This window comes from Tamandua tetradactyla, chromosome 7 (assembly GCF_023851605.1).
Source record: "Tamandua tetradactyla isolate mTamTet1 chromosome 7, mTamTet1.pri, whole genome shotgun sequence".
NCBI lineage: Eukaryota > Metazoa > Chordata > Mammalia > Pilosa > Myrmecophagidae > Tamandua > Tamandua tetradactyla.
Genome location: NC_135333.1, coordinates 76,592,255 through 76,617,391, shown reverse-complemented (window position 1 = coordinate 76,617,391; position 25,137 = coordinate 76,592,255). Strand labels below are relative to the sequence as shown.

Here is a 25,137-nt window from a genome sequence, read left to right as displayed (position 1 = left end):
AATCAACCTAAATAGAAATTCTGCACATCAGCTCTCCATATTCTACCACCAATATATCCCCTGGTAACTTAAATTCTAGATTCTAACTCTATGAGTTTTCTTATTATAATTAGTTCTTATCAGTGAGATCATACAATATTTGTCCTTTCACATCTGGCTTATTTCACCCACATAATGTCCTTAAGATTTATCCATATTTGTCACATGTATCAGCACTTTATTCCTTTTTATAGCTGCATAATATTCCATCCTATGTATATAATTTTGTTCATCCATTCATTGGCTAATGGACACTTGGATTGCTCCCATCTTGTGGTAACTGTGGATAATGCCACTATGAACATTGGTGAGCAGATATCTGTTTGAGTCCCTGCTTTTAGTAGTGGGATTGTTGGTCATATGGTAATTCTATATTTAGCTCCTGAGGAACTGCCAAACTGTCTTCCATAGTGGCTGTACCATTTTGCATTGCCACCAACAATGAGTGAATATTCCTATTTATCCACATCCTCTCCATTATTTGTAATTTTTTTTTAATACTGGTCATTCTAGTGGGTGTAAGATGATAGCTAACTGTGGCTTTGATTTGCATTTCTCTGATAGTTTGTGATGTTTAGCATATTTTTCACATGCTTTTTAACCATTTGTATATCCTCTTTGGAGAAATGTCTATTCAAACCCATTTTCAAATTGGGTTGTTTTATAATTTGATTTATAGGATTTCTTTATATATTCTGGAGAATAAACCCTTATCAAATATGTGATTTCCAAATATTTTTGCCTATTGAGTATGTTGTCTTTTCACTTTTGTGACAAGGTCTTTTGAAGCACACAAGTTTTTAACTTTGAGGAGGCCTCATTTATCTATTTTTTCTTTCATTGCTTGTGCTTTTGGAGGAAAGTCTAAGAAACCATTACCTAACATAGGATCCTGAAGATGTTTCCCTACATTTTATTTTAGGAGTTTTATAGTCCTGGTTCTTATATTTTGGTCTTTGTGGTGGTTTGAAGCTACATACCTCAGAAAAGTCATGTCCTTTTAATTCTTGTGGGTGCAGACCTGTTGTGGGTTGCACCTTTGGGTTGGGTTATTTCAGTTGAGATGTGACCCACCCCATTCAAAGTGAGACTCAATCCTTTTACTGGAGTCCTTTATGAGAGAATAAATGACAGAAAAAGCCCAGTAGCTCACTGAGAAAAAGCTCCTGGAGGAGCTGACAGAGGAAGCCACTGAAGCCAGAAGCTGAAAGCAATAAAACCTGGGAGAGAAGGATCAGCAGATGAGAGCCATGTGCCTTTCTCCGTGTGACAGAGTTGTCCCAGATGCCAGCAGCCTTTCTTCAGAGAAGGCATCATCTTGTTGATGCCTTAATTTGAACATCTTCATGGTCTTAGAACCATAAATTTGTAAGCTAATAAATTCCTATTGTAAAAGCCGATTCGTCTCTGGTACATTGCTTTCTTGAAGTTTTAGCAAACTGAAACAGTCTGATCCATTTTGAGTCAATTTTTGTATATGGTTGTGATAGAGGTCCTTTTTAAACTCATTTGCTTATAGATATCCAGTTCTCCCAACACCATTTGTTTAAGAGACTATTCTTTCCCAATTGAGTGGTTTTGACAGCTTTGTCAAAAATAAAGTCGCCACAGATATGATGGTCTATTTCTGAATTCTCCTTTCTATTTCATTGGTCAATATATCTATAGTTGCGCCAGTACCATGCTGTTTTGACAACTGTAACTTTGTAATAAGTTTTAAAGTAAGGAAGTATGAGTCCTCCAACTCCATTTATTTTTTCAAGATACTTTTGGCTATTCACAGGCCTTTGCCTTCCAAATAGACTTGATAATTGACTTCTTCATTTTTGCAATGAAGGCTTCTGGAATGTTGATTGTGATTGTATTGAATTTGTAAATTGATTTGGGTAGAACTGACATCTTAAAATTTAGTATTCTAATCACTGTACATAGAATGTTCTTCCATTTATTCAGGTCTTCTTTGATTTCTTTTAGCATTGTTTTGTAGTTTTTTGTGTACAAGTTCTTTAAGTTCTTGGTTAAATTTATTACTAAATATTTGATTCTTTTATTTGGTATTATAAATGGAATTTTTTCCTCTTCAGATTGCTCATTACTTGTGTATAGAAGCACAACTGATTTTGGAATGTTGATCTTCACAACCATTTAGCTGAATTTTTTTTATCAGCTCTGGTAATTTTGGCTTAAAGTCTGTTTTGCCTTCTATTAATATAGCTACCCCAGAACTTTTTTGGTTACTGCTTGTGTGGGATATCTTCTTCCATCCTTTCACTTTAAACCTATTTGTGTCTTTGGGTCTAAGGTGCAACTCTTTTAAACAACATATAGTTGGATCATACTTTTTTATTCATTCTGCAGATCTATGTCTTTTGATTAGGGAGTTTAATACATTGACATTCAGTGTTATTCCTGTAAAGACAATACTTACTTCAGCCATTTTGTCCTTTGGTTTTTATATGTCATATCTTTCATTTGCCTCTCTTTTCATTTACTGCAACCTTCTTTCTGTATGGTTGATCCCTGTGATCCTTCAGAGTCTTAAGTAAGTGGGATTTGTCTTTTTATACACAGATACTCTGGAGAGACATTGTCAGGGGATGTCTTATATCTCCATGTTGATGATGCCATTCTTCCAGAAATTCCTTTAATGACCATGTTTTCACCAGTAATTTCTTTAAAGTGATCTAGGCTTTTTTCTTTCATGTGCCCTAGAATTCTTTCAACCTCTACACTTAACCCAATTCTAAAATATACTTTTAGGTATTTGTTACAGTAGAACCCCATTTCTTGGTACCAAAATTTGTATTTGTCAGGGTTCTATCAGAGATTCAGAATCAGTAGGAGATCTCTCACACACACACACATAAAAAATAATTATTTCAAGGAATTGGCTTTTGTTATTTTGGGGGCTGACAATTCTGAAACCTGTAGGGAAGAACTGCATGTTGGTAATCCCTGCAAGAGCTCTAACTACTGTTTACACATGGGATTTCTTCTTCCCCAGGAAAGTCTCAGTGTGGCACTTGAGTGATTATTTCAAGTGATTGGCTGAGGCCCATCCAGAACATCAAGAATAATCTCCTTTACTTAAAAATATTAACCACATCTATAAAATAACTTCACAGCAACACCTACATTAGTGTTTAATTGAATAACTGGGTACAATAGCTTAGAAACAATTTGAAATTTAAAACTAACCATCATACCTAGGTTTTGGAAAGTTGGGTAAACTTAAGAGGAAGTTATTATGTGTGTGAAATAAAAAATAATTATAATAATAAAATGCATAAAACTGGAGTTCTAGCAGTCCTGATATGGAAACCTAAGGAGATTTAAAAATAGGAGCACTCCCTTTCTTATTCACACGAGTGTCGGCAAGGACCTCAGCTCTTCGGTTCCACTGACGTCAGATTTTCTGGGAGGTGCTGAACACATCTTTCTCTTGAGCTTCAGTGTGATGAATGAATGATCTATATAGCCTTAATCTCTTCCTTCCATGACCGACCTTCTCTTCCCTTCTATTTTTGTTCCTGTTCTAGTGTCTCCCAGTAAATATTACCATCAAACACCTGATCTCTTAATTCAGAATCCTTAGAATCATCCTAGATTTCACCCTCTTATTCAACTTCTCATTTAATCTCCAGAATTCTGTAGATTCTGTCCCCTCACCTTCTCTCATACCGACTACCTACTTTTCATTTCCATCCATTACAGCTTTAGTTCAGTCTTCAAATTGTCCTTTCTCCCTACCATTGCGTTGACACCTCAGTGAATGCTCCACATAGTTGCCAGAATGATTTTTCTAAAATCCTAATTTGATGACCCAATTTGCTCTTCATAAAACCCCTTATCAGATACCCAAACCTCACTTTGGCATGGAAGGCTTCCATAGCCTGGTTCTGTCCATATCTTTAGCCCTAACTTTAATTCAGAATCCTGTTCCCATCTACACCCCTCCTCCCCCAAACAAGCATCTATACTCTACCCTCACTCAAGTATTTGCATTTCCCTAAACACGTTGCATTGTTCCATGTCCCCTAACTTTTGCTTAGAATCCTCCTTCTGCTTGAAATGCTCTCCTTTCTGCACTGGGCTTCTCCACATCCATCTAAAAGATTAGAACAACTAATCTTTTAGAACAACTAATCAATATTTAAAGGGCATGGAAGAAGGAAGAGCCTTCAAAGGTGTTTCAGGAAGAATTATACGTGAGATTTTCAAAAACTACTATGTTCTGAATAGTTTTAGAAAATATATTTACCTAAAAAAGATTTAGACTCCAAGAATGGAAATAAAATATTTTCTTGGGACACTAAACAATTGGCAAACCTTTATTTGCTTTTATACTCGACTTTTACATTAACATATTCTTATATGCAAAGATATACAGGTACTTCATAAAAGTTCTGGTACAACTTTTTAAAGTTTAATAAGTTTGGTTGGAGGTGTGATAGAAGCAGCGTCTACTGATTTTCTTCAAAAAATAATAGCACTGGGCGGGCCACGTGGCTCAGCAGGCAAGGATGCTTGCCTGCCATGCCAGACGACCCGGGTTCAATTCCCGGTGCCTGCCCATGTAAAAAAAAAAAAAAAAAAGTAATAGGACTTTAATTCCATAGGCAAGATCAACCACTACCTTCTTGTCTATGGCATTTGTGTTGTTTGTCACAGGACCTGCAATGAGTTTATATTGTTATAACTGCATAATATAGTTATCCTGCAGTTTAATGAATTCACTTCAGAACTTCTGTGTAAGTTATTTCTATCACAACCCTAACTCAAGTTATTAAACTTTAAGATGTACGGAGGAAAGAGAATTACATAGGGTTTTGTGAAGAATGCATTTATTTATTCTGCATGTATTCATCTGTGTATATATGTATGTCTGATATGTGTGTATATGTAAATATATACAAATGTACAACATATTTCTTCTGGTGCAGTTAAAAGAAAATCAAATTGATTTTCTTTTACCCTGCAATGAGTGGAATACATTAAACTTGTCACCAGCTTTCTTAGACTAAACATTTTTAGTCTTGAATATTGTTACTAAGCCATCTCTTAGTTTTTTTACTGTGCAGACATTATATAGTTACTTTAATTTGTTTTCATACTATTTCCCAGATGTGCAAATTATTCTATTATAGGGGATGTTGTCAAATTCATGGCAGGCTTCGGGGATACCAAAATGGGATTCTGAATTTCAGGAAATAGCATTGAAAGGTAGGGTAGAGTTGAATGATTATTTTTCCCCAGGGTTTTCTAGATTCTTCTTCTATTTATCCAAATATTAAAATGATTGCAGCAATGATAACAACATTTTACATGCCAGGTGTCATTGTGAGAAATTTTTAACACTTAAGCTTTTTTGAGCAGCTCAATGAGATCTGGGTGATTTGCACTTCAGAAAACAGCAAACCTAAAAATTCTTAAAATCTTGGCAATTTTTCTGAGGTAGAAAGTGGCCTTTGGCTTAAACAGCATGCAGGATGTGCATTTACTGATAAGTGAGACAGAGTGAAGGACCTATTATACTGTAAGATTATATTCTGGTTACTATTCAAGTATGTTTCTTTGTTGTTGTTTTTTTCTCATGGGCAGGCACCGGGAATAGAACCCTGCTCTCCGGCATGGTAGGCGAGAACTCTGCCTGCTAAGCCACCATGACCTGCCCCAGTATGTTTTTAATTAGACAAATGCACGTGTGGTTTTATATCTTTGCCTCGTTTTAATATTAGGAGTATTTTACTCTCCAATAAGATTTTAGTATTAATAGTACTTTCTTAAAAAAGAGGGCATATTCCAAATGACTAGAAAGCTCCCTTAATTCGTGTTGAAATGAACAACTGTAACTTCAGTTCGGCACAATTACTACATACCACAAAGAGGAAAGAAGGCCCAGATATTCTGAGGCAAATCATCAGGAATTAGCCCAGGATTCATCACTTTTATTCTTTTTCTGTGGATATTCAACAAAAGCAAAGTGGCCTGAAAGAAAAAGATTGTTGTGTCACATTGGGCACATATTCTCGGTCCCAGATCCCAACTGGGGAAGGGATGGAAAGCACTGTCCTCCTTTATTCCTTCCCATCAGAAGACTGAGATGTCCCTGGGGATGGACTGAGGGGTAGAGTAGGAGGATGAGAGGGAGAAATGATTATGTGTTTTCATATTTCCGGATCAACCCAGCTGTCCACAATAAGCAATTTATTTTTCCCCAAAATCTACTGCATGGAGATTTTGCTAAAGAGAAGAGATGTACGTGGAAGAGGTGATATAAGGACATATGTTTAATCAACAGCTGTAAGGATACCAGGGCATTCATTCTTCTCCCTAAAAAGAATATGAGAGCAAGCTGATATAAACATTAGGCAAGAGGAACTCCGGTTCCAAATCTACTTTCTCTGACTACCTAATACCTTATGCCAAACTTATTATGATTGAAGTTGCCTTTACCTTACCATGCCATTTAAATAGTTTGTTAGTTTGAAAGCTGCTGGAATGCAGTATGCCAGAAATGGAATGACTTTTAAAAGGGGAATTGAATAAGTTGCAAGTTTACAGTTCTAAGCCCATAAAATTGTCCCAACTAAGGCATCCAGGGAAAGATACCTTAATTCAAGAAAGGTCAGTGGGTCTGGAACAGCTCTGTCAGTGGGGAAGGCATGTGGCTGGCATGTGCTGGCCCCTTGTTCATGGGCTGCATTGCTTTAGCCTCTGTTCCTGTGGGGGGTCCTCACTTTGCTTCTCTGGGGCTGGCTTTCATCTCTTGGCTTCCCTTGGCTGTCTCGGTTCTGGCTTGCTTAACATCTCACAGTGATGTCTGCTGGGCTCCAAGCATCTCCAAACATCTGTGTCTGTCTCTGAAGCAACTGTTCTCCAGGCATCTACATCTGCTCTCTCTGTCGGCTCTGAGGCTTCTGTCATTTCTTCAAAATGTTTCCTCTTTTAAAGATTCCAGTAATCTAAACAAGACTCACCTTGAATGGGCACAGTCACATCTCCATCTAATCAAAAGGTCACACCTACAATTGGATGTGTCACATGTCTGTGGAGATCATCTAATAAAAAGTTTCCAAGCTACTGTACTAAATCAGGATTGAAAGAAATGTTTTCTCCCATAAGTTTGCATCAGGATTAAAACATGGCTTTTCTGGGGTATACAATACTTTCAAACAGGCACAAATAGTCTGAAAGTTTTTTCTTGGTTCAGAAAGATTATTAAAACATATTTAGTGCCACTAAGCTATTGAGGCGTCCCTTTTACTTTTATAAAATAATATTAAAATGAAAATGACCTCTTTCTTATCTCTACTTTTGTACTGCCCACTCTTAAATTGTAGCTTACTATGATTCCTAAAAATTTTCTCTCAGTGAGAATTTATTTAATGGCACAGGAGTGACTTATATATACTGGAGCAGGGTAACAACCCATCCAATTCCCCAGTTTCTTAAATAACTACAGATTTTTAAACTATGCTTCTGAGCAAAAGATGGTGCTCTGCTAGGTAAAATTTAAAAATCTAATTAATATTTTTGTGAAATGTTTATTTATAGATCAGAATTTGATTTATAGGCCATCACCAATGAACAGTGTTTTGTTTTTGGGAAACGTAATACTTAGAGCAATCAATTATTTTGAGGTACATACCTGACTTACCCTATTCTGTTTCTCCTTTGTCTTCTTCAAACCTAATGTGACCTGACTGATATAACCCATTCAAGCAAGACATGAAGAAATAAATCAGAGAGGAAAAATTTAGCCCATTTTATAGCTTTTTGGATTAAACGTAATTAAAAAATCTTTATTTCTTCTGCCAAAAGGAAGCATAAGATATCAGGAAGGCTACTTTAGGAAAGATAATGTTGACTTTTATGTGTTGTAAACCTGGAAGTTCTTCTAAAAATAGTTAATTCCACTTCTTTAAGAAATAGGGAGGAAGCCATCCTGAGATGTTTTCTAGGTAGGACTTGTGCCTCCCAGGGTTAAGTTGAAGCACACAGAATCTGAGAAACAATCAATTCATTTTCTTATCTGGAACTGACTGAAGTTCTGAAGTTCTGAACACAGCCAGTTCAATATGCTTAGTGCTCACATTGGGTATGCAAATCAAGTTAATGGGTTAGTAAGGCACGTCCACCACTGGGTGGGCATTTGAAGCTCCCAGTTCAAAGTTGGTATTTGTTTTTGTATTTCTTTCAATGGAGCAAGGAATATAGTGAATGCCTAGCTTTTCCAGTGAGCTAAATAAATAATGAACATGGGTCTGTTGAACAATTTTCTTTCTGGTGGTTCTTTTGAGGACTGGATGGTTTTCTTACACCTTAGACTTCTTTGAAGGTGGATGATGAATAAAAAAAGTGTATGTGAATATAGGAGGGCAAATGAGCATGAACTTAGTGCTGGGAGGAAGACCTCTAAGCTGACATAAACGAAGGCCCTCTTCTTTGCCTTCTTTTCTTTCTCTGTGACTTTGGGACTCAGAAGATAACACTGAACAGTGGAGGAAAAACATTTTTCAATGCTGTACTTTTCTAGGAGGAAAGAGGTCCATGTGGCTTTTTCCAATTCTTCATTTGCAAACATCCTAAATACAAAAGTAGGCAAATACCTAAGCATTAACTAAAACAGTGCCAGAACCAGATTTTCTATCGACATTTTTAGAGTAAATACACTTTTCTACTAATAAAAATGACTTTTGTTCTGTTGATTTTCCAATCGTGGCCTTAAATAACTAAAAATGAGTAGCAATTCTGAATTTGTGGCTTTGCTGATCACCATGATGAAATCTCATCATTTAGTTTTCAAGCCCAGAGATGTCCTTTTTAACCATTACCTTATTTTCATCAATTGTTCTTATCATTTCATTTCATTTATTTCTTTTTTATTAACTTTCATATCAATATTTAATATTAACTATGTAAAGAAAAAGAACAACATTGTAGTAGAGATTTATTAAATTTATTTTCCCAATTAATATTTTTTATGGGCTTGATTATAGTTAAGTTACAGATTAGCCTTCAACTTTAGAATGGAGCTGGAGCATATGAGTTTCATCTCTCTATTAACTCTTCATTCTGGAATTATTTATGCTACAATTATTAAGCCTATGTAAAGTGTGTGATGTTTGTAGAAAGACTTTATAGCATTCTTTATTAGTTATTCTTCATATCACACCTGTGTACTGAGTAGGAATTATTAGGAAGATAATATCCTGAGACCTGCAACAGTAATTAAAAAACTGTAGGAATCAACTATTTCGAAACTCCAGACTCCAGTGGAACACTGTGCCACATTTAGGGAGGAGGAGGAGGAACAGATAAATTGTATAAGCGCTGGTGAGTTTCATGCTCCCTACGGTGGCTGCCATCCCCCTCCCCCCAGCCTTGTGGCAGGCAGCAGTGGAGATTAGACCTCCAGCTCCAGGTGTAACTCGCTGGTTCCAGGATGAGACAAAAAACCTAGTCTTTCAAACTAAGTGTGTGCAGTACTGATTACTGATCAATGTTTTTGATCACCTACTTCAGATTACTGGGATTGGCTCTAGGCAGCCATTGTTCCAACTCCCCTCCGGCAAACGTGGCAGAGGAATCTTAGACAGTAACTTTCCTCAAAACTATGGAAAACAGTGAAAGGGCTGTATTAACTGGGCAAGTGCTGAATCAAGGAAATGTAGATTCAAAAGCTGTAGAAGAAGCTGCTGGTGCTGTTGCTTGACCTTTCCCAAGCCCCTCCACAACACAGGGTAAAACCAGCTTACACTCCCATTGTGGGTCATCGGCTTTGTTCCAGAAGAAGCAGACTAGCCACTCTGTGCCCATTGGGGTGCAAATATGTCAGTGCCAATCTATTGGGTAGAAGTTTAAGAGACAGAACCTGGGAATTTGTCTCAGGCTTGCTCTCCCAGAGTTTGTCCTGAGGGAAGAGAAGTGGCTTGAAGACATATTCTTCTCTAGTGCACATGGATCATTCTCCAGGATAGACCACATGTTAGGTCACAAAAGAAGATTCAGTAAATTTAAAAATTATGGAAATCACATGATATATCTTCTCTGACCACAATGTAATGGAGCTAGAAATCAATAACAGAGGGAGAAATGGAAACTTCACAAATATGTAGAAATTAAACAGTGCACTTTTAAATAACCAATGGGTCAAAGAAGAAATCCCAAGGGAAATTAGGAAATACTGTGAGGTGAATGAAAAGGAAGAAACAACATACTTGAATTCATGGGATGCAACACAGGCAGTGCTGAGAAGGAAATCTGTAGCTCTAAATGCTTCCATTAAAAAGGGAAAAAAGATCTCAAACCAGAGACCTAAGCTCAAAACTGAAGAATCTTGAAGAAAAAGAGTAAATATATCCAAAATAAGCAGAAGGAAGGAAATAACAAAGATTAGAGTGGAGAAAAATGAAATAAACAATTAAAAACAATAGAGGAAATGAACAAAACCAAAAGCTGATTGTTTGAAAAGATAATAAAACCAACTAGCCTTTAGTGAGACTGACAAAAAAAAGTAGAGGAAACAAATAACTAAAATTAGAAATGAAATAGGGACATTGCTTGCAACCCCACAGAAATAAAAAGGACTATGAGAAGATAGTATGGATAACTATATGCCAACAAATTAGATGAACTAGCTAAAAAGGACAAATTCCTAGAGACTACCTACACTGACTCAAGAAGGAATAGAAGATCTCAACAAAGCAATAAATAATAAAGAACTGAATCAGTAATAAAAAGCCTCCCAACAAAGAAATGCCCAGGACCAGATGGCTTCACAGGTGAATTTTATCAAAGATTCCAAGAAGAATTTACACCACTCCTACTCAAATTCATCTAGAAAGTTAAAGAGGAGGGAACACTTCCTAACTCATTCTGAGACCAATATCACCCTAAAACCAAAGCCAGATAAAGATGCTACAAGAAAAGAAATTACAGACCAAAATCTGTTATGAACATAGGGGCAAAAATCTTCAACAAAATACTAGCAGATTGAATCCAACATCACATTAAAAGAATTATACAACATGATCACGAAGAGAAATTTACAACAGGTATGCAAGGGTGGTTAAATATAAGAAAATCAATTAATGTAGATACACCACATTAACAGAATGAAAAAAATAAACTACATAATCATCTCAATTCATGCAGAAAAGGCATTTGACAAAATCCAGCAGTGCTTATTGATAATAATACTTTGAAAACTGTGACTAGAAGGAAACTTCTGCAACATGATAATGGGCATAAATGAAAAACAAAAACAAAAACAGCTGCTAACATCATGCTCAATGATGAAAGACTGAATACTTTCTCCTCTAAAGTCAGCAGTTAGACAAGGATGCCCAATGTCACCACTGTTATTCAACATTGTTCAGGAAATTCTAACTAGAGCAAATAGGCAAGAAAAAAGAAATAGAAGGCATCCAAATTTGGAAAGGAAAAGCTGAAACTTTCCCTACTTGTAGATGACATGATTCTATATACAGAAATCCCCCAAAATTCGTAACTATGGTACTGGAATTAATAAACAGCAAAGTGGAGAGCTACAAGATCAACATGCAAAAATCAGTAGTGTTAGCAAACACTAGTAATGAACAATCTGAGGAGGAAGTCAAGAAAAAATTCCATTTTTACTAACTAAAGGAATCAAATATCTAGGAATAAATTTAACCAAGTATGTAAAGCACTTGTACACAGAAAACTATAAAACCTTGCTAAAAGAAATCAAAGAAAAATGAAATAAATGGAAGGACAGTCTATGTTCATGGATTGGAAGACTAAATATTGTTAAAATGTCAATTCTATCCAATGCAATTTACAGATTAAACACAATCCCAATCAACATTCCAGAAGCCTTTTTTGAAAAATGGGAAAGCCAATCATCAAATTTACATGGAAGTTTAAGGAACCCTGAATAGCTAAAGCCATTTTGAAAAAGAAGAATAAATTTGGAGGACTCACACTTCCTGATCTTAAAACTCATCACAAAGTCACAGAATAAAAACAGCATGGTATTGGCACAAGTACAGACACAAAGACCAATGGAATTGAACTGAGTTCAGAAATCAACTCTCAAGTTTATGGCCAACCTATATTTGACTAGTGTGTCAAATCTATTCATTTGGTGAAGGATAGTCTTTTCAATAAATGGTGTTGAAAAAACTTAATGTGTTTAAGAATAAAGGTGGATCCCTACCTCACACCATAGACAAAAATCAAGTCAAAATGGATCAAAATCCTCATTGTAGGAAGTAGAATTATAAAACTCTCAGAAGAAAACATAAGGAGCATCTTCATGATCTTGTGCTAGGCAATAGTTTCTTAGATTTTGCACCCAACGTACAGGCAACAAAAGTAAAAGTAGATAAATGAGACCTCGTCAAAATTAAAAACTTTTTAGTCCAAAAGATCTTTATCATGAAAATAAAATGATATCCTACACAGTGGGAGAAAATATCTGGAAACCAATTATCCAATAGATTTAATATACAGAATATATAAAGAAATCCTTCAATCAACAATAAAAAGAAAACCCAATTTAAAATGGGCAAAAGACTTGAATAGCCATTTTCCTCAGAAGTTATACAAATGGCCAAAAAGCATATGAAATGATGTTCAGCATCATTAGCCATCAGAGGAATGTAAATCAAAATCACAATGAGATATCATTTCATACTTATTAGAATGGATATTATTGATAAAAATGAAAAAGTGCACTTGTTACAGAGCATGTGAAGAGATAGGTACATTCATTTGTTTTGACAGGAATGTAAAATAGTGCAGCCACTGTGGAAGACAATTTGGCAGTTCCTTAGAAATTTAAGTGGAGAATTACCATATGACCCAGCTATCCAACTTCTAGGAATATACCCAAAGTATTTGAAAGCAAGGACTTGAGCGATAATTGCATTCTGACGTTTATAGCAGCATTATTTACAATTGCCAAAAAATGGAAGCATTCCAAGTTTCCATCAACCAATGAATCGATAAACTAAAGGTGGTTTATATACACAATGGAATATTACTTAACCATAAAAAGGAATTAAGTTCAGATACATGTGACAACATGGATAAACCTTGAAGACATCCTGCTGAGTGAAATAAGCCATGCAAAAGGACTAATATTATATAATCTCACTGATATGAAATAATTAAAATAAGCAAATTCCTAGTGGCAGAACCTAGAATATAGGTTACTAGGGGCTGTGATGGCAGTAGGGAATGGGGAATCAATGCTTAAATTGTACAGGGATTCTATTTGGGTTGTTGGAAAAGTTTTGATAATGCTAGATGGTGGTGACAGTAGTACAATATTGTTAATGTGATTTGCAGCCCCAGTTTATATATTTTAATATGGTTAAAAGGGGGCAAATTTTAGGTTGTATATAGCTAACTAGAATAAAATTAAACAAAAAACATAGGACTGTATGGCACAAATAGTAAACCCTAAATATTTAATAGAATAATTATAAAAATGTTCTTTCATGAATTGTAAAAAATGTACCAAACTAATTTAAGGTGTTAATAATGGAGTGATATATGAACTCTATATTTTATGCATGATTTTTCTGTAACCCTACCTTCTCAAATACAAAAAAGCCCAATGTGTTTATTAACACTAATCCACTATTGAGCTAATAACAAAAATCATTATAATTTATATAGCATTTTATGTTTCCTCTCCAAAAATTATAGAAATTAAATTAGAGTGTAGCACTATCTATTCCTAAGGTGAAGGCTGCAACTTGGGATACAGTCATAAACTGTGTAAATCCCTATTTACACTTACCATAAAATATGTAATTAACTGTTGGGCAACCTACATGAGGTTGTGAGAGATGTAGCTTAATTGATCACAATTGTAGAATCTACAGTCCAATTCTTTATCTGTCCTTCGGTGGGATTTTGCAAATAATAAAGATCTTACATAAATTGATGCTATACTAAGATATTTAGACACTATTCTGTAAGTTGTAAGAGGCAGTTAGAGGATTTTAAAGTGGGAGGTCCTATGATCAATTCATATTCCTAAAAGCTCTCCTTGGTGCAGTGTACTGGATGGATGAAAGGGATTCGATCTGGAAGTTGAGATACTAATTAAGAGTCTATTGCAGTAGCTCAGGGAAAAGCCCTGGAGTGCTTGAAATGAGATAGTAAGGGTAGGGAAGTATAGAACTAAATGGATTCGAGAAATTTGTGTAAGGGAGGATGAATTAGTGGGAGGGATGTGTGTTAGAGAGGTCAGGTTCATTTTCAAAATTTTGGGTAGGATAACTGGGTAAAAGATTTTTTTTTTTTTAACAGAATAGGGAATATGGTAGGGGAAACAGATTAGGCAAGAAAATAAATGATATGAGTAAGTTTGAGGCATGTTGAGTATGCAGTGCCTGATAAGCATAAGTGTCATTTAGGCAGAGATCTCTGTGTATTTGGAAATGTAGATCTCAAGTTCAGAAGAAAGGCTTGGCCTAGGATATAGATTTGGAAATCACTGTTATACAGTTGGTGTTTGAAATCATGGGAGTAGATGATATGATTTAGGAAATGAATTCCAAGAAGTGGTTTAGTAATACTCCAGTGAACTTCATAATGCAGTGTCCTTTTAGAGGCTGAAGCTTCAAAAAGCACAAGGAATTTCTCAAGATGGGAGGTTATTGTTCTGTTATCTTTGAAGGGATGGATGACCATTGCTGTCAGAGAAAAGAAAGATAGTTATCATTGTTGCAAGAAGGTACATGATCCTTTCCTCAATAATGCTCAATCATCGTGATTTTTTATTTATTGCCGTTTCTAGGAAGATCTTGGCCATGATGCTTTGGGAATGGATTCTGAGATGTATGGCTCACTTATGTAGCCTTGGAATAATTGTGAGATTTTTAGGTTGCCTCATGATACCACAAATTATAGGACCATTGCTCTGTGGAAAGCTGCAATGGAAGTGCCTTCCTTCATCATATTAGCCATCTTTATAAAAGCACTCAACATCAACATAATGCTGGTCTGCCCGGGTAATTCATGAAGTCAAAGTGCTAAAGCCATATTGCAAGGAAAGATGTGAATGTTGAAAGATTTCAGCAGTGGAGTAAGACTAATTTAGGCTTATGTAAACTAAGTTCTTGGGAGTTCAGAATATGGAAGTTAGGGATTTCTGTAAGTATTCTTGTGATAAACATTTAAAATATTTTTATAGAAAAAATGTCAAAATTAAGATAAAAGCCAGGCATTATACTATAGGAAATAGGCAAAATAAATATGCATACAATTTGAATTTAAAATTATAAGGAGGATAGTTCTATATACTTAATATTCTGTCTCCACAGAACAATTGGTCAAAGAAGAGGAGTAAGTCATTTGCACACAAGAACAATTAAACAATAAGTTAATAAGCTCAGTGATAGTTAAAGAAAAATTCATGAAAGGCCATAGGAGATGCTTCTTCTCACCCATTATATAAGCAAATATAAATAAAATAATAGAATCCAAATTCAAAGGGCCTTGGAGAAAGAGATACGAGTAAGATTTTGTGAACTTCTAAGATCTTTCTAAGGAAATTGGAAATGAAGGAATAAATATGACAGTACTCAATGATCAATAATCCCATTTTGGTAAATACACTTCAAGTAAGTGTTTCTAAGAGAAAAAATGGATTTTTTATATCTAGGTGTTTATAGTGAATTATTCATTATATTGAAAAGTTGGAAACAATTTAAACATCAAAAATTCAAGAGCTGTATCAGTAAATTATAGCACCTGTTATAATAAATATGACTTATATAGATACTTAGAAAATTACACAAATAACCTAATCACATATTAAAACTATGTAAAATTTAAATATATATAGTATACCTAATAAAGATGGAAGTAACATGAATAACTAGTGTTCTGAAATTAAGTTAAAGGCTGAAGAGTTTTTTTAAATGTAAAAGTATACAAATCCTAATACTAATACTAATCTTTATTAATGAGTTTAAGTTCCATTCAAATAAAATGGGATATTTAATCATTTTTAAGGGGACAGAGGGCAAGATAGGACATAAACGTGGATGTTCTGCATAAGCAAATTCTAAGGGCATTGGTGTCAAAAGGGCAAATTTGCAATCTTTTTTTTAAGAAGTTGAAAATGTATTGCATGAGAGTATGTTTCTTTGGAAGGTCTTAATTAAACCAATCTATTATTCCTTCCACAATCATGTTAGTTAATTGTTCTCCTCTTGTTCTTCCTTTAGTTGTTGACATTAATAGACAGTTGTTAAGTTTTTAGTTTTAACATTTAGCATGCCATCAAATATGATTTCAAAGTAGAGTAAAACTTCATTAATTTTGACCTTACTAAACTGAAATTTGTGATCATTTAGGCAAGTGCATTTCAGTTCTCTACATATGTGTCATCCCGTTTTACTAGTAGATCAGGCAACCTCTAACAGGGCACGGTTTCTCAGGGTCAACAAAGAGATCTGGAAGCTCACCCCTATGCAATCTCCTTTACCTCTTGGTTTTCCACAGGAAATGTCGTCATCAGATCTTTACCATTTTAATGTTAGTCTTTACTATCAATTAACACAAAAATATTGCTGGAGGGAAGCACTCTAAACCAGAGGTCACAGTCTATCTACTGCCAAGGAATTGTGTTTTGTTTGATTGATGGTGTTTTATTGCCACCCCCCTGTCCCCCAAATTTGGAAGTCTTTTGATAGAGCATACACTTTTCACTTCACCATGGCTTTCGTCATTCTTAAATCTGGCTACTTCATACATTTCTGTCATTTGGGTTTGCAACCTCTTTAACTGTTAATATACTCTCATAAAATCATTTCAAAGAATTCCAAACTTTTGTCGTGATCCCTGAAACCGTAGTTCCTATCAGAAGTGCTCTTTATCATGTTTTCTGCTTCTTTGCTTAGGTTTGTTAACTTTCCGTGGATACAGCCTGATTCGTTAATTAAACTGCAACTCCCTGAAGCCCGGGATTCATCTTATATTTTTATTTTTATATCTTCTACAGTGCCTAGTAGAATGTCTTTGTCTACATAGTGCTCCATGACTATTAAATAACTGGATAATGCATACCTGAGGGTAAATGAAGGCCCTAATATCAGATAGAATGACACTATTCATGTTATGCTTTGAAGTTTGCAAAGCATATGTCACTTGAGTTTTCGGTCTCACCCCTGGACAAGAACGGGAGTGACAAAAGGGAACAGAACATGAACACCCTGATTCTTGAGAAGAAAGGTAGAACTTAGAACAAACCATACATATGCTTGTTCAGATGCTTTTCAAATTAGTGCCTTCACCTTGACCTTGCACGTTAAGATCCAAATGTCTAATTACTGATGTATTGTGAGAGGCAGTATAGTTGAGGAGGTAGACATCACTACTGCTCAACCACATTTTTGTTTCTACATCTGGGAAGGATTGCACTTCCTGCCCCCATGAAGTTGGGCTTGACTGTGCTATTGGTTCTGGCTAATGGGCGGTGGGCAGGAGCAAGATACATCATTTTTAGGACAAACCATTTAATCACCCATTAGAGAGACAACATCTCTCTCCTTATCACTGTTACTGTCATAGTGCTATGTTGCTGTGGAGGTGACTAAGACGAGGCAACAGAGAACGTTTTTCAGCAAATGGAGAACTGTGGTTTTGAAGAGCTGCTTGAATCTGCAGTGGAGTGTGAGAGAGCAAGAAGTAATCTTTTGTGTTAAGCCACTGATCTGGGGTCTCTTTACTGTAGCATAACCTAGCCTATCTTTACTAACACAGTCATTGGTACCAGAAACTTGGGGCCTGGTATGTTGGAAGAATGGTCACGTACTGATTCAACAGTGTAGCAATCAAGAGAGTGGTGAAAGAAGCAGACTCCTTGCCTTCATATCTGAACATTGTTGCTATTTGGGCAAGTTCCTTAACAACTCTGTTCCTCAGTTTTTTCATCAATAAAGGGGGAGAATAATAGCATCTACCTCAAGATTGTTATGTGAATGAGTAAATTGATTCAATCAAAGTACTAAGAACATTGCCTCAGAACAGCCCTCAATAAGGGTTAGCTATTATTCATATTATTATTCACCAGAAAGCTTCCCAAGATGCTAGTTTAAGCCTAGTATATTAGGTTTCTTGCCACCACTCCTGCTTTTTCTGTGTCCCCTGTCTTAGGGACATTGCTCGCTTACGTAGTCAAAATGCTGAATCCTCTTATCGTGCTCTCTGACCACACAAATTTAGCCAGTTATTCTATTCTGGCAAATTTACTCTGGCAATGTAAATAGATAAATGAAACTATTTATAATCTCTCTAGAATCTCTTTCCTCCTTTCCTTTCTCGTTGCCAGTGTCCTGATTTATTACCATTTGCCTGTAATATAGTAATAGCCTACTAATTTGTCTGTCTGCATCCAGTATTTAGGAGGTAGCATGATGATGGTAGAAAGGGCATATGTCTTTGTTATACAATCTGAACTTGAATCCTGGCTTTACATTTTGCCAGCTGTGTGACTTTGGGAGAGTTACTTAATCTCTCCATGTAATTTCTTCATCTATAAAACAGGATTCCAATATTTACTTCATAGAATTATTAAGATTATTACCTTAAGTGATAATTAATGTAAAGCAATTAGCACATAGTAAAGTAGCAATAATTATTAATTTCCTTCCTTTTTCGTCCTTTGCATTTGGTCTAAATTGTTGCCAAAATTATTTTTCAAAAGTCGAGGTGAGATCAAACTTCTTTCTTCCTCTAGTATAAAAGAAATGCAGATTCCTTAGCATGAAATTCAATAGGCTCCAGGATTTACCTCAATACTCTTATTACATTTTCCACTGGATTGTTCATTCTATCTGTTTAGTACTCTTACTATATTCTGTCACTTGAATGTATATTTATTCTTTGTCCATGCTATTCCTTCTTAGAGTTGTTTAACTCTTTCTTCCCTATCAAAAGTCCACTGTTTCTATGTTCAGAACTAATAGCACATCCTCTAAGATGCAATATTTCCTGCATCTGTGTATCTGTTAGCTATTGATACAAATTTGCTACATAACAAATTACCCTAAACATCAATGGCTTAAAACACCAAGCATTTATTTTTACAGACCTATGGGTTGGTTGAAGATGGTCTGAAGTAGGCTGGATTTATCTGGAGTGACTCAGCTTTGCTCTGCATATCTCTTCCTTCCTCCTGGGATAAGTCTAGCATAAACATCTTCTTGTGGCAATGGAAGAGGTGTGAGAGCTAATGTGGAAATATGCAGGCTTCTTGTGTTCTAGATTTGGAACTGGCACTCCATCAGTTCTGCCTTATTCTATTGGTTAAAGCAAGTCAAGTGGTCAAACCCAAAGTTAATGGGTAGGAAAATATGCCTATTCCACAATGGGAAGACATTGCAAAGTTACATAGCAAAAGGTGTGGTTATATTAAGAAGCAAAAAATTGGGGCTAACAATGCCATTTTCTACGCCCTCTTTGGAATGAATGGGTATTGTGCTGGTTTGAAAGGATGTATGTACCCTAGAAAAGCCATGTTTTAATCCTAATCCCATTTTGTAAAGGCAGCTGTTTCTTCTAATCCCTATTCAGTACTGTATGTTTGAATCTGTAATCAGATCATCTCCCTGGAGATGTGACTCAATCAAGAGTGGTTGTTAAACTGGATTAGGTGGAGATGTGTCTCCACCCATTCGGGTGGGTCTTGAGTAGTTTACTGGAGTCCTATGACAGAGGAAACATTTTGGAGAATGAAGGAGATTCAGAGAGAGCAGAGTAGAATGACATAGCCATGAGAAACAGAGTCCACCAGCCAGTGACCTTTGGAGATGAAGGAAATGCCTCCCAAGGAGCTTCATGAACAGGAGGCCAGGAGAGAAAGCTAGCAGATGATGCTGTGTTTGCCATGTGCCTTGCCAGATGAGAGAGAAACCCTGACTGTGTTCACCATTTACTTTCTCACTTGAGAGAAACCCTGAACTTCATCTGCCTTCTTGAACCAAGGTATCATTCCCTGGATGCCCTAGATTGGACATTTCTACAGACTTGTTTTAATTGGGACATCTTCTCAGCCTTAGCACTGTAAACTAGCAATTTATTAGATTCCCCATTTTAAAAGCTATTTTGTTTCTGGTATATTGCATTCTGGCAGCTAGCAAACTAGAACAGGTATATTTATGTGGTCTTAGAATCTTACTTTTATCTCTATTATAGGGGTTAAATAGTTTGGCATTTTATTGCTTCTTCATTTACATTTTGGTTTCTTTTCCTTAGACTGTAAACTTCTGGGAGGCAGGAATGTGTTTTATTTTATTTTTTTCCCAACAATTCTGAGCACTCTTGTTTTTCAAATTCATACATATATCTTTACTTTACTCACAGTCAATTTTCAATGAATGTTTTTCAAATTCATACATATATCTTTGCATCAGAAGTAAGTAACTAACAGATGTACTTTAGAATTTTGTAAAAAGAAATCTTTTTACAAAATATTTTTGTAATATTTTTGTTCAAAGAAGAAATTCAGAAATTGCTCCTAAATAAAGGCTACAGGGTTTTTTGCCACAGAGTCAACAAATTATATATAATTCAGTGCTTACTGCATTCACCGGTAAGAATAAGAAAAATCTTACAAACATGGAAATTGTAAGGATTCGTCAAATTATTAGTAAACATAGCTGAAAGGGAAAGGAGATTGAAATTTTTAAAAGGCCATAATAATTTTTATAGGTTAAGAGTGAATATTTTGCATGATTACTGGCTTGCCAAAGATCATCATCAAAAAAATGCATTTATTTTGCATTCACTAATGATCAATTATCAAAAAAAGCATCTATTTTGCATTCATTAATGACTAATTATTATATTGGAGGCTGTAAAATGGTAATTCTGTAGCTCTGTCATTCCTTCACATTTATTAAATGGAATCTTTGTAAAGAAGGGCTTTTTGTCTCTCCACCCACCCCCTTTTCTTTGAGTATTCCTATGGATTTACTGATTCCTTTTTTATTCAATGTGTTATAACTAATAACAGTCATACTTCTTTTTCCATGCTTAATTAGTCCCAAATGTGGACAGCAGTGGGAGAGCCTGTAAGCTGATCCTGTGTGCATTTACATGTCTCAGGGCACTTGCTTGCTTTCTGGCCAGACAAGGTGTTTGAGAATCATCTTATACTTTCCATGTTCTATCCCTGAAATCAGCCATTTCTCTAACGATTCTTGATTTTTTTTTTTTAAGTATGGTTGTTAGGCTATAGTCTATTATTTTTTCTTTTTAAATTTTTACAAGCAAAAAAAAATATTACTGGTTCTTTTTTTTATAATAAATATGTACTGTATTTAGGTTTTAGAGTTCATCTGTAACAATGTTTAATCCAAAGAGTGTAACTATCACTGGTTCTTTTGAGTGAAGAATAGTATTTAGAAACAAGGATCAAGGTGCTAAATGTGCTCATTGTTATGGGAACGTCATTGATTTTAGGCCTTTTTAGCAGCCTATATATATTTATATTTTATATATATATAAATGGTAAGTTCATATTGATATTTCTAACTAAACTCAGTGCCATGGGTCTTTCTTCATCTTCCCCTATTTCATGTTTGTATCTCTCTTTTCCAACAGTGATAAACTTATTTTCCCAAAACATTGGTTTTCTCTTCTGCTATACATGGAATCATTCCATAGTTACTAATTAAAGTTGAAGTTATCTTTTTAGCATTTTGTCCTTAAGTCCTTAAGCTTTTAGGGAGTAGAAACAGCCTGGGAAGTATGGTCTAATAAGAGATTGTATATTAATTAAAAAGAAGAAGATGTGCCTTTACAATGGAGAGTCTGGTGGACTCTGCCTTAAATCCATGCTCAAACTTGGCATCACTAATAAGAGGACAAACTATCATTATAGGCCTCCTGATATAATGCAGTGGGAAAATTCACAATATCATCCATGTAGTATTCTTGCTGGAAATGCTTATCCTTAATCTATTCATGAGGAAAAGTCAGACAAATCCATATTTTAATTTAGTCTATAAAACCACTGGCCCAAACTCTTTAAAAATTTCAATGCCGTAAAAGACAAAATAAAATGGAGATTCTATTCTGTATTAAAGGAGCTTAAAGAGCATTTATAAACTTACAAACACTGAATATTGATTTAAATAAATTAGGATATATGTAAACAGGAGGATATGGGGATAGAAAATGTGCATATGTGTGTTACATGAGAAATGTATTTTGTGATGAAAGGAAAATACTTACTTTCTCTCCTAGGATATCAATAGATAACGAATGAACTGAAAAATTAAGAAGTAGCAGTGTCAGTATGTTGTTTTGAGCTATGAGGGTAAATTCTAAAAGTTTCAACTAAATGAGCTAAAAATGGTTGCCTGTAGGGGGTGAGAAATGGGGAGGGGGATGGTAGATCACGGCACTGCTGTCAAACAACTCAATTATTTTAAACTCTTTGCTTACATATCTTTAACAAAATTAAAATCTAAACTTAAAAATAAGATAAACCTAAATTTAAAACAAAGTAAAAATGAGTGCATGTTATAAAGAGGTAGAGAGGATTGGTAAAATGGGGCCAGACTGTGAAGAAATCAGCATGTCAAACTAAAGAGAATCAATTAAATCCCATTAGTGGGGAGCCTACTGAGAAGTTCAAGTATAGTCACCATAATGCAGCTAATGTAGAAACATAGAAAATCCTTGTTTAAATATTTACTGACCTTATTCTTTAGGTTCTCTTACAAGCCATTCATTCATGCATTCATTTAGCCCCCACTCTAAGAGTGGGGAATGTAGAAGTGCACGAAGTGGACCAGGTGCCTGCCCTGGTGGAGCCTATGGGCCTTTCCTCTCCCGGCATGAGGCCTGAGTTCACTGTGGATTAGGGTCATGTGAGGTCATGTGAGTCTAGCCTCAGCTAGGCTCCTAGAATTCTCCTAAAGCACCGGGACTGAGTGTGGGTTTGTATGTATATGCACTAATGAAATTCAGTTTAATTCTCATAATTTCACATATATTTTTGATATTTGTGATATTGCTAACTGCCCCCACATGTGAGGGCATAATCTGTGTCCTCCAAATAGCCTGCCAATGTCTTACTGTGGGCTTTTCCTTTTTCTCAGCTCAAACAGGAGATTTTCTCCTTATTTTCTTTAACTGGGCTTCATGTAAGTTCTCTAGGCTGTCAAATAGGAAAGGGTGTCAAGGTGATGGGAGTGAAGGGGCCAGGTATGTTTTCCGAAAGTGGGCAGAAGTCACTATCAGTAAAAACTATTCTGGAAGATGAAAGGAAGGACTCTCCCAAGGGAGTATGCAAAATGGAGGTGGTTTCTCTGAGGAGAAGGATAACAGTGACTGTTTCAGCAGTCAAGGTCCACATGGAAAGAGACAGATATTAAAGTGGAAAAGGGATATAGTGGGGGCACTGACACATGGCTCACAAAGAAAAGCTTTTATTTATTCATTTTTATTTTAGTTATTTATTTATTTTTTTACCATTCAGAGAAGGGCAAGGAGTGAGGAGAGTGAAGGAAACTAGTGAGAGGAAAGAAATAAAATTTATCTCCATTTTGTTTTAGCATTTGCACCAGTATCTGACTGCCCCGGTAATGAGATATTTCAGAAGAGCCTGCAGATACAGATAGAGACTCTCATCCAGATTGTTCGTAGTAAAAGAAATGGCATATTTTTCAAGAAACTTGAATAATCTGATTGTAAAGCACCACAAGAATGCATCTTCTCTACAAACAATGGTATGACTATAGACAGTTTTTTTTTTCAAAGTATTTGGAATAATTTTTTTAAAAAGTGAGAAGACCTATTTAGATAGATGAACTCAAGATTTAAAAGGCTCTCTTAAAAGAAAAAAATAGCTGGATCAGATACAGTATTGTCGTATCTTTGCTATGTCAGAGGAAAGAAAAAACAATAAGGCCATGCCAACCCTAACTGTGCTTAATAGGGGGTTATCTCCTTTCCAGGGTGTGTCCTTGCAGGAGTTGAGTGATGCTAGAAATAGCACCAAGCAAATCCCTCCCTTCCTCTATGGCAGAGAACACTTACCGTCACATCACATCTTTATAGCTCATGCTTTCTAGATTCAATCATTCTTCTCTCTGAAACAGCCTTATTTATTTCTCCCTTCTTTCTTTTTTTCCCTTCTACCCCATTGTACAACTTCCAAGCAAAAGGACACATTTAGGGTTGTATTAAAGAAATGTTTCCCTGAGCAGAGAATATAAATGTCTAGAAGTATATTGTTAAAATGTACACAATAGACTCAACAAAATACACTGCATAATGAGTATTTTTTTTTCCATTGTTGGAGGACAGGCAGGTCTTCAAACAGGGGATGAAGGTTGTTTAACTATCCCTTGGAAAAAAAACTGCCTGAGTTGAATAATTAATATCATTATGATAAGAACAAAATAGAGATTCTTTTCAAAGAGTAATGATTGTAGAATCAGGATCTTAGTATGCTTGTGAGAGTTATTAAAATTGAATGCTCTGCCTGTATTGCCTGTACACTCCATGAATTGCAAGCCAGAGAAGATGGATTGGATTCATCAGAAGGCATTAATATGCATGTTGTCAACTGAGCTTTAACGAATTATTTTTTCAAAGACAAAAAACATTCTAATATTTTCTCTGGGAACCAGGAAGCCTCTTTTACACTAGACAATAAGCAGAGGCAGACTGCCTCTGAAGTTAATGCAGCTTCAGACTCACGGCTCCTCATCTGGGGCCACTTTTAAGGCCGTGGGAAAAGTCCTAACAACGTGTTCAAATGCGGTAGTAATATTTGCAAAAGTAGTTTATTGTAATTGTAATCATTTAAGATTATGGGCTCTTTCCACTCCAACTTTCTATCTGTTAGATTTCTCCTCACTGTGGATGTCATTTTAGTGGCAGTGAGAATTTTTGATACAAAGCTAAGAGGAAGATGAGTTGGAAACAATTTAATTTGGGGTTAGTGAGATATATTAATAAGGCTCACAGTCACTTCTCTCTCTAGTTATTGCCAGCTGTCACTGTGAAAGACAGGCTTCCAGAAAAACTCCACCTGCCCTCTTTGTGCCAAGAAAGATCCTGGGTCCT

The 25,137-nt window shown here is 35.6% G+C and overlaps 1 protein-coding gene across 20 annotated transcripts in view; it reads left to right on the top strand.

Moving 5' to 3' along the window:
- The window catches only part of GRIN2B (glutamate ionotropic receptor NMDA type subunit 2B), an 849,505-nt gene that overhangs the window by 359,641 nt on the left and 464,727 nt on the right, over positions 1–25,137 (top strand). For 19 of the 20 annotated variants that reach the window (XR_013179559.1, XR_013179558.1, XR_013179557.1 and 16 more), the window contains one exon: positions 23,619–23,792. Coding sequence is in view for 13 of the 20 variants with exons in the window: in XM_077170132.1 (XP_077026247.1) it covers positions 23,718–23,792 (75 nt within the window). In the remaining 7 variants the exon portion in view is untranslated. Of the gene's footprint in view, positions 1–23,618; positions 23,793–25,137 lie in introns of those variants that run through there. The other variant, XM_077170143.1, reaches the window with a different exon arrangement.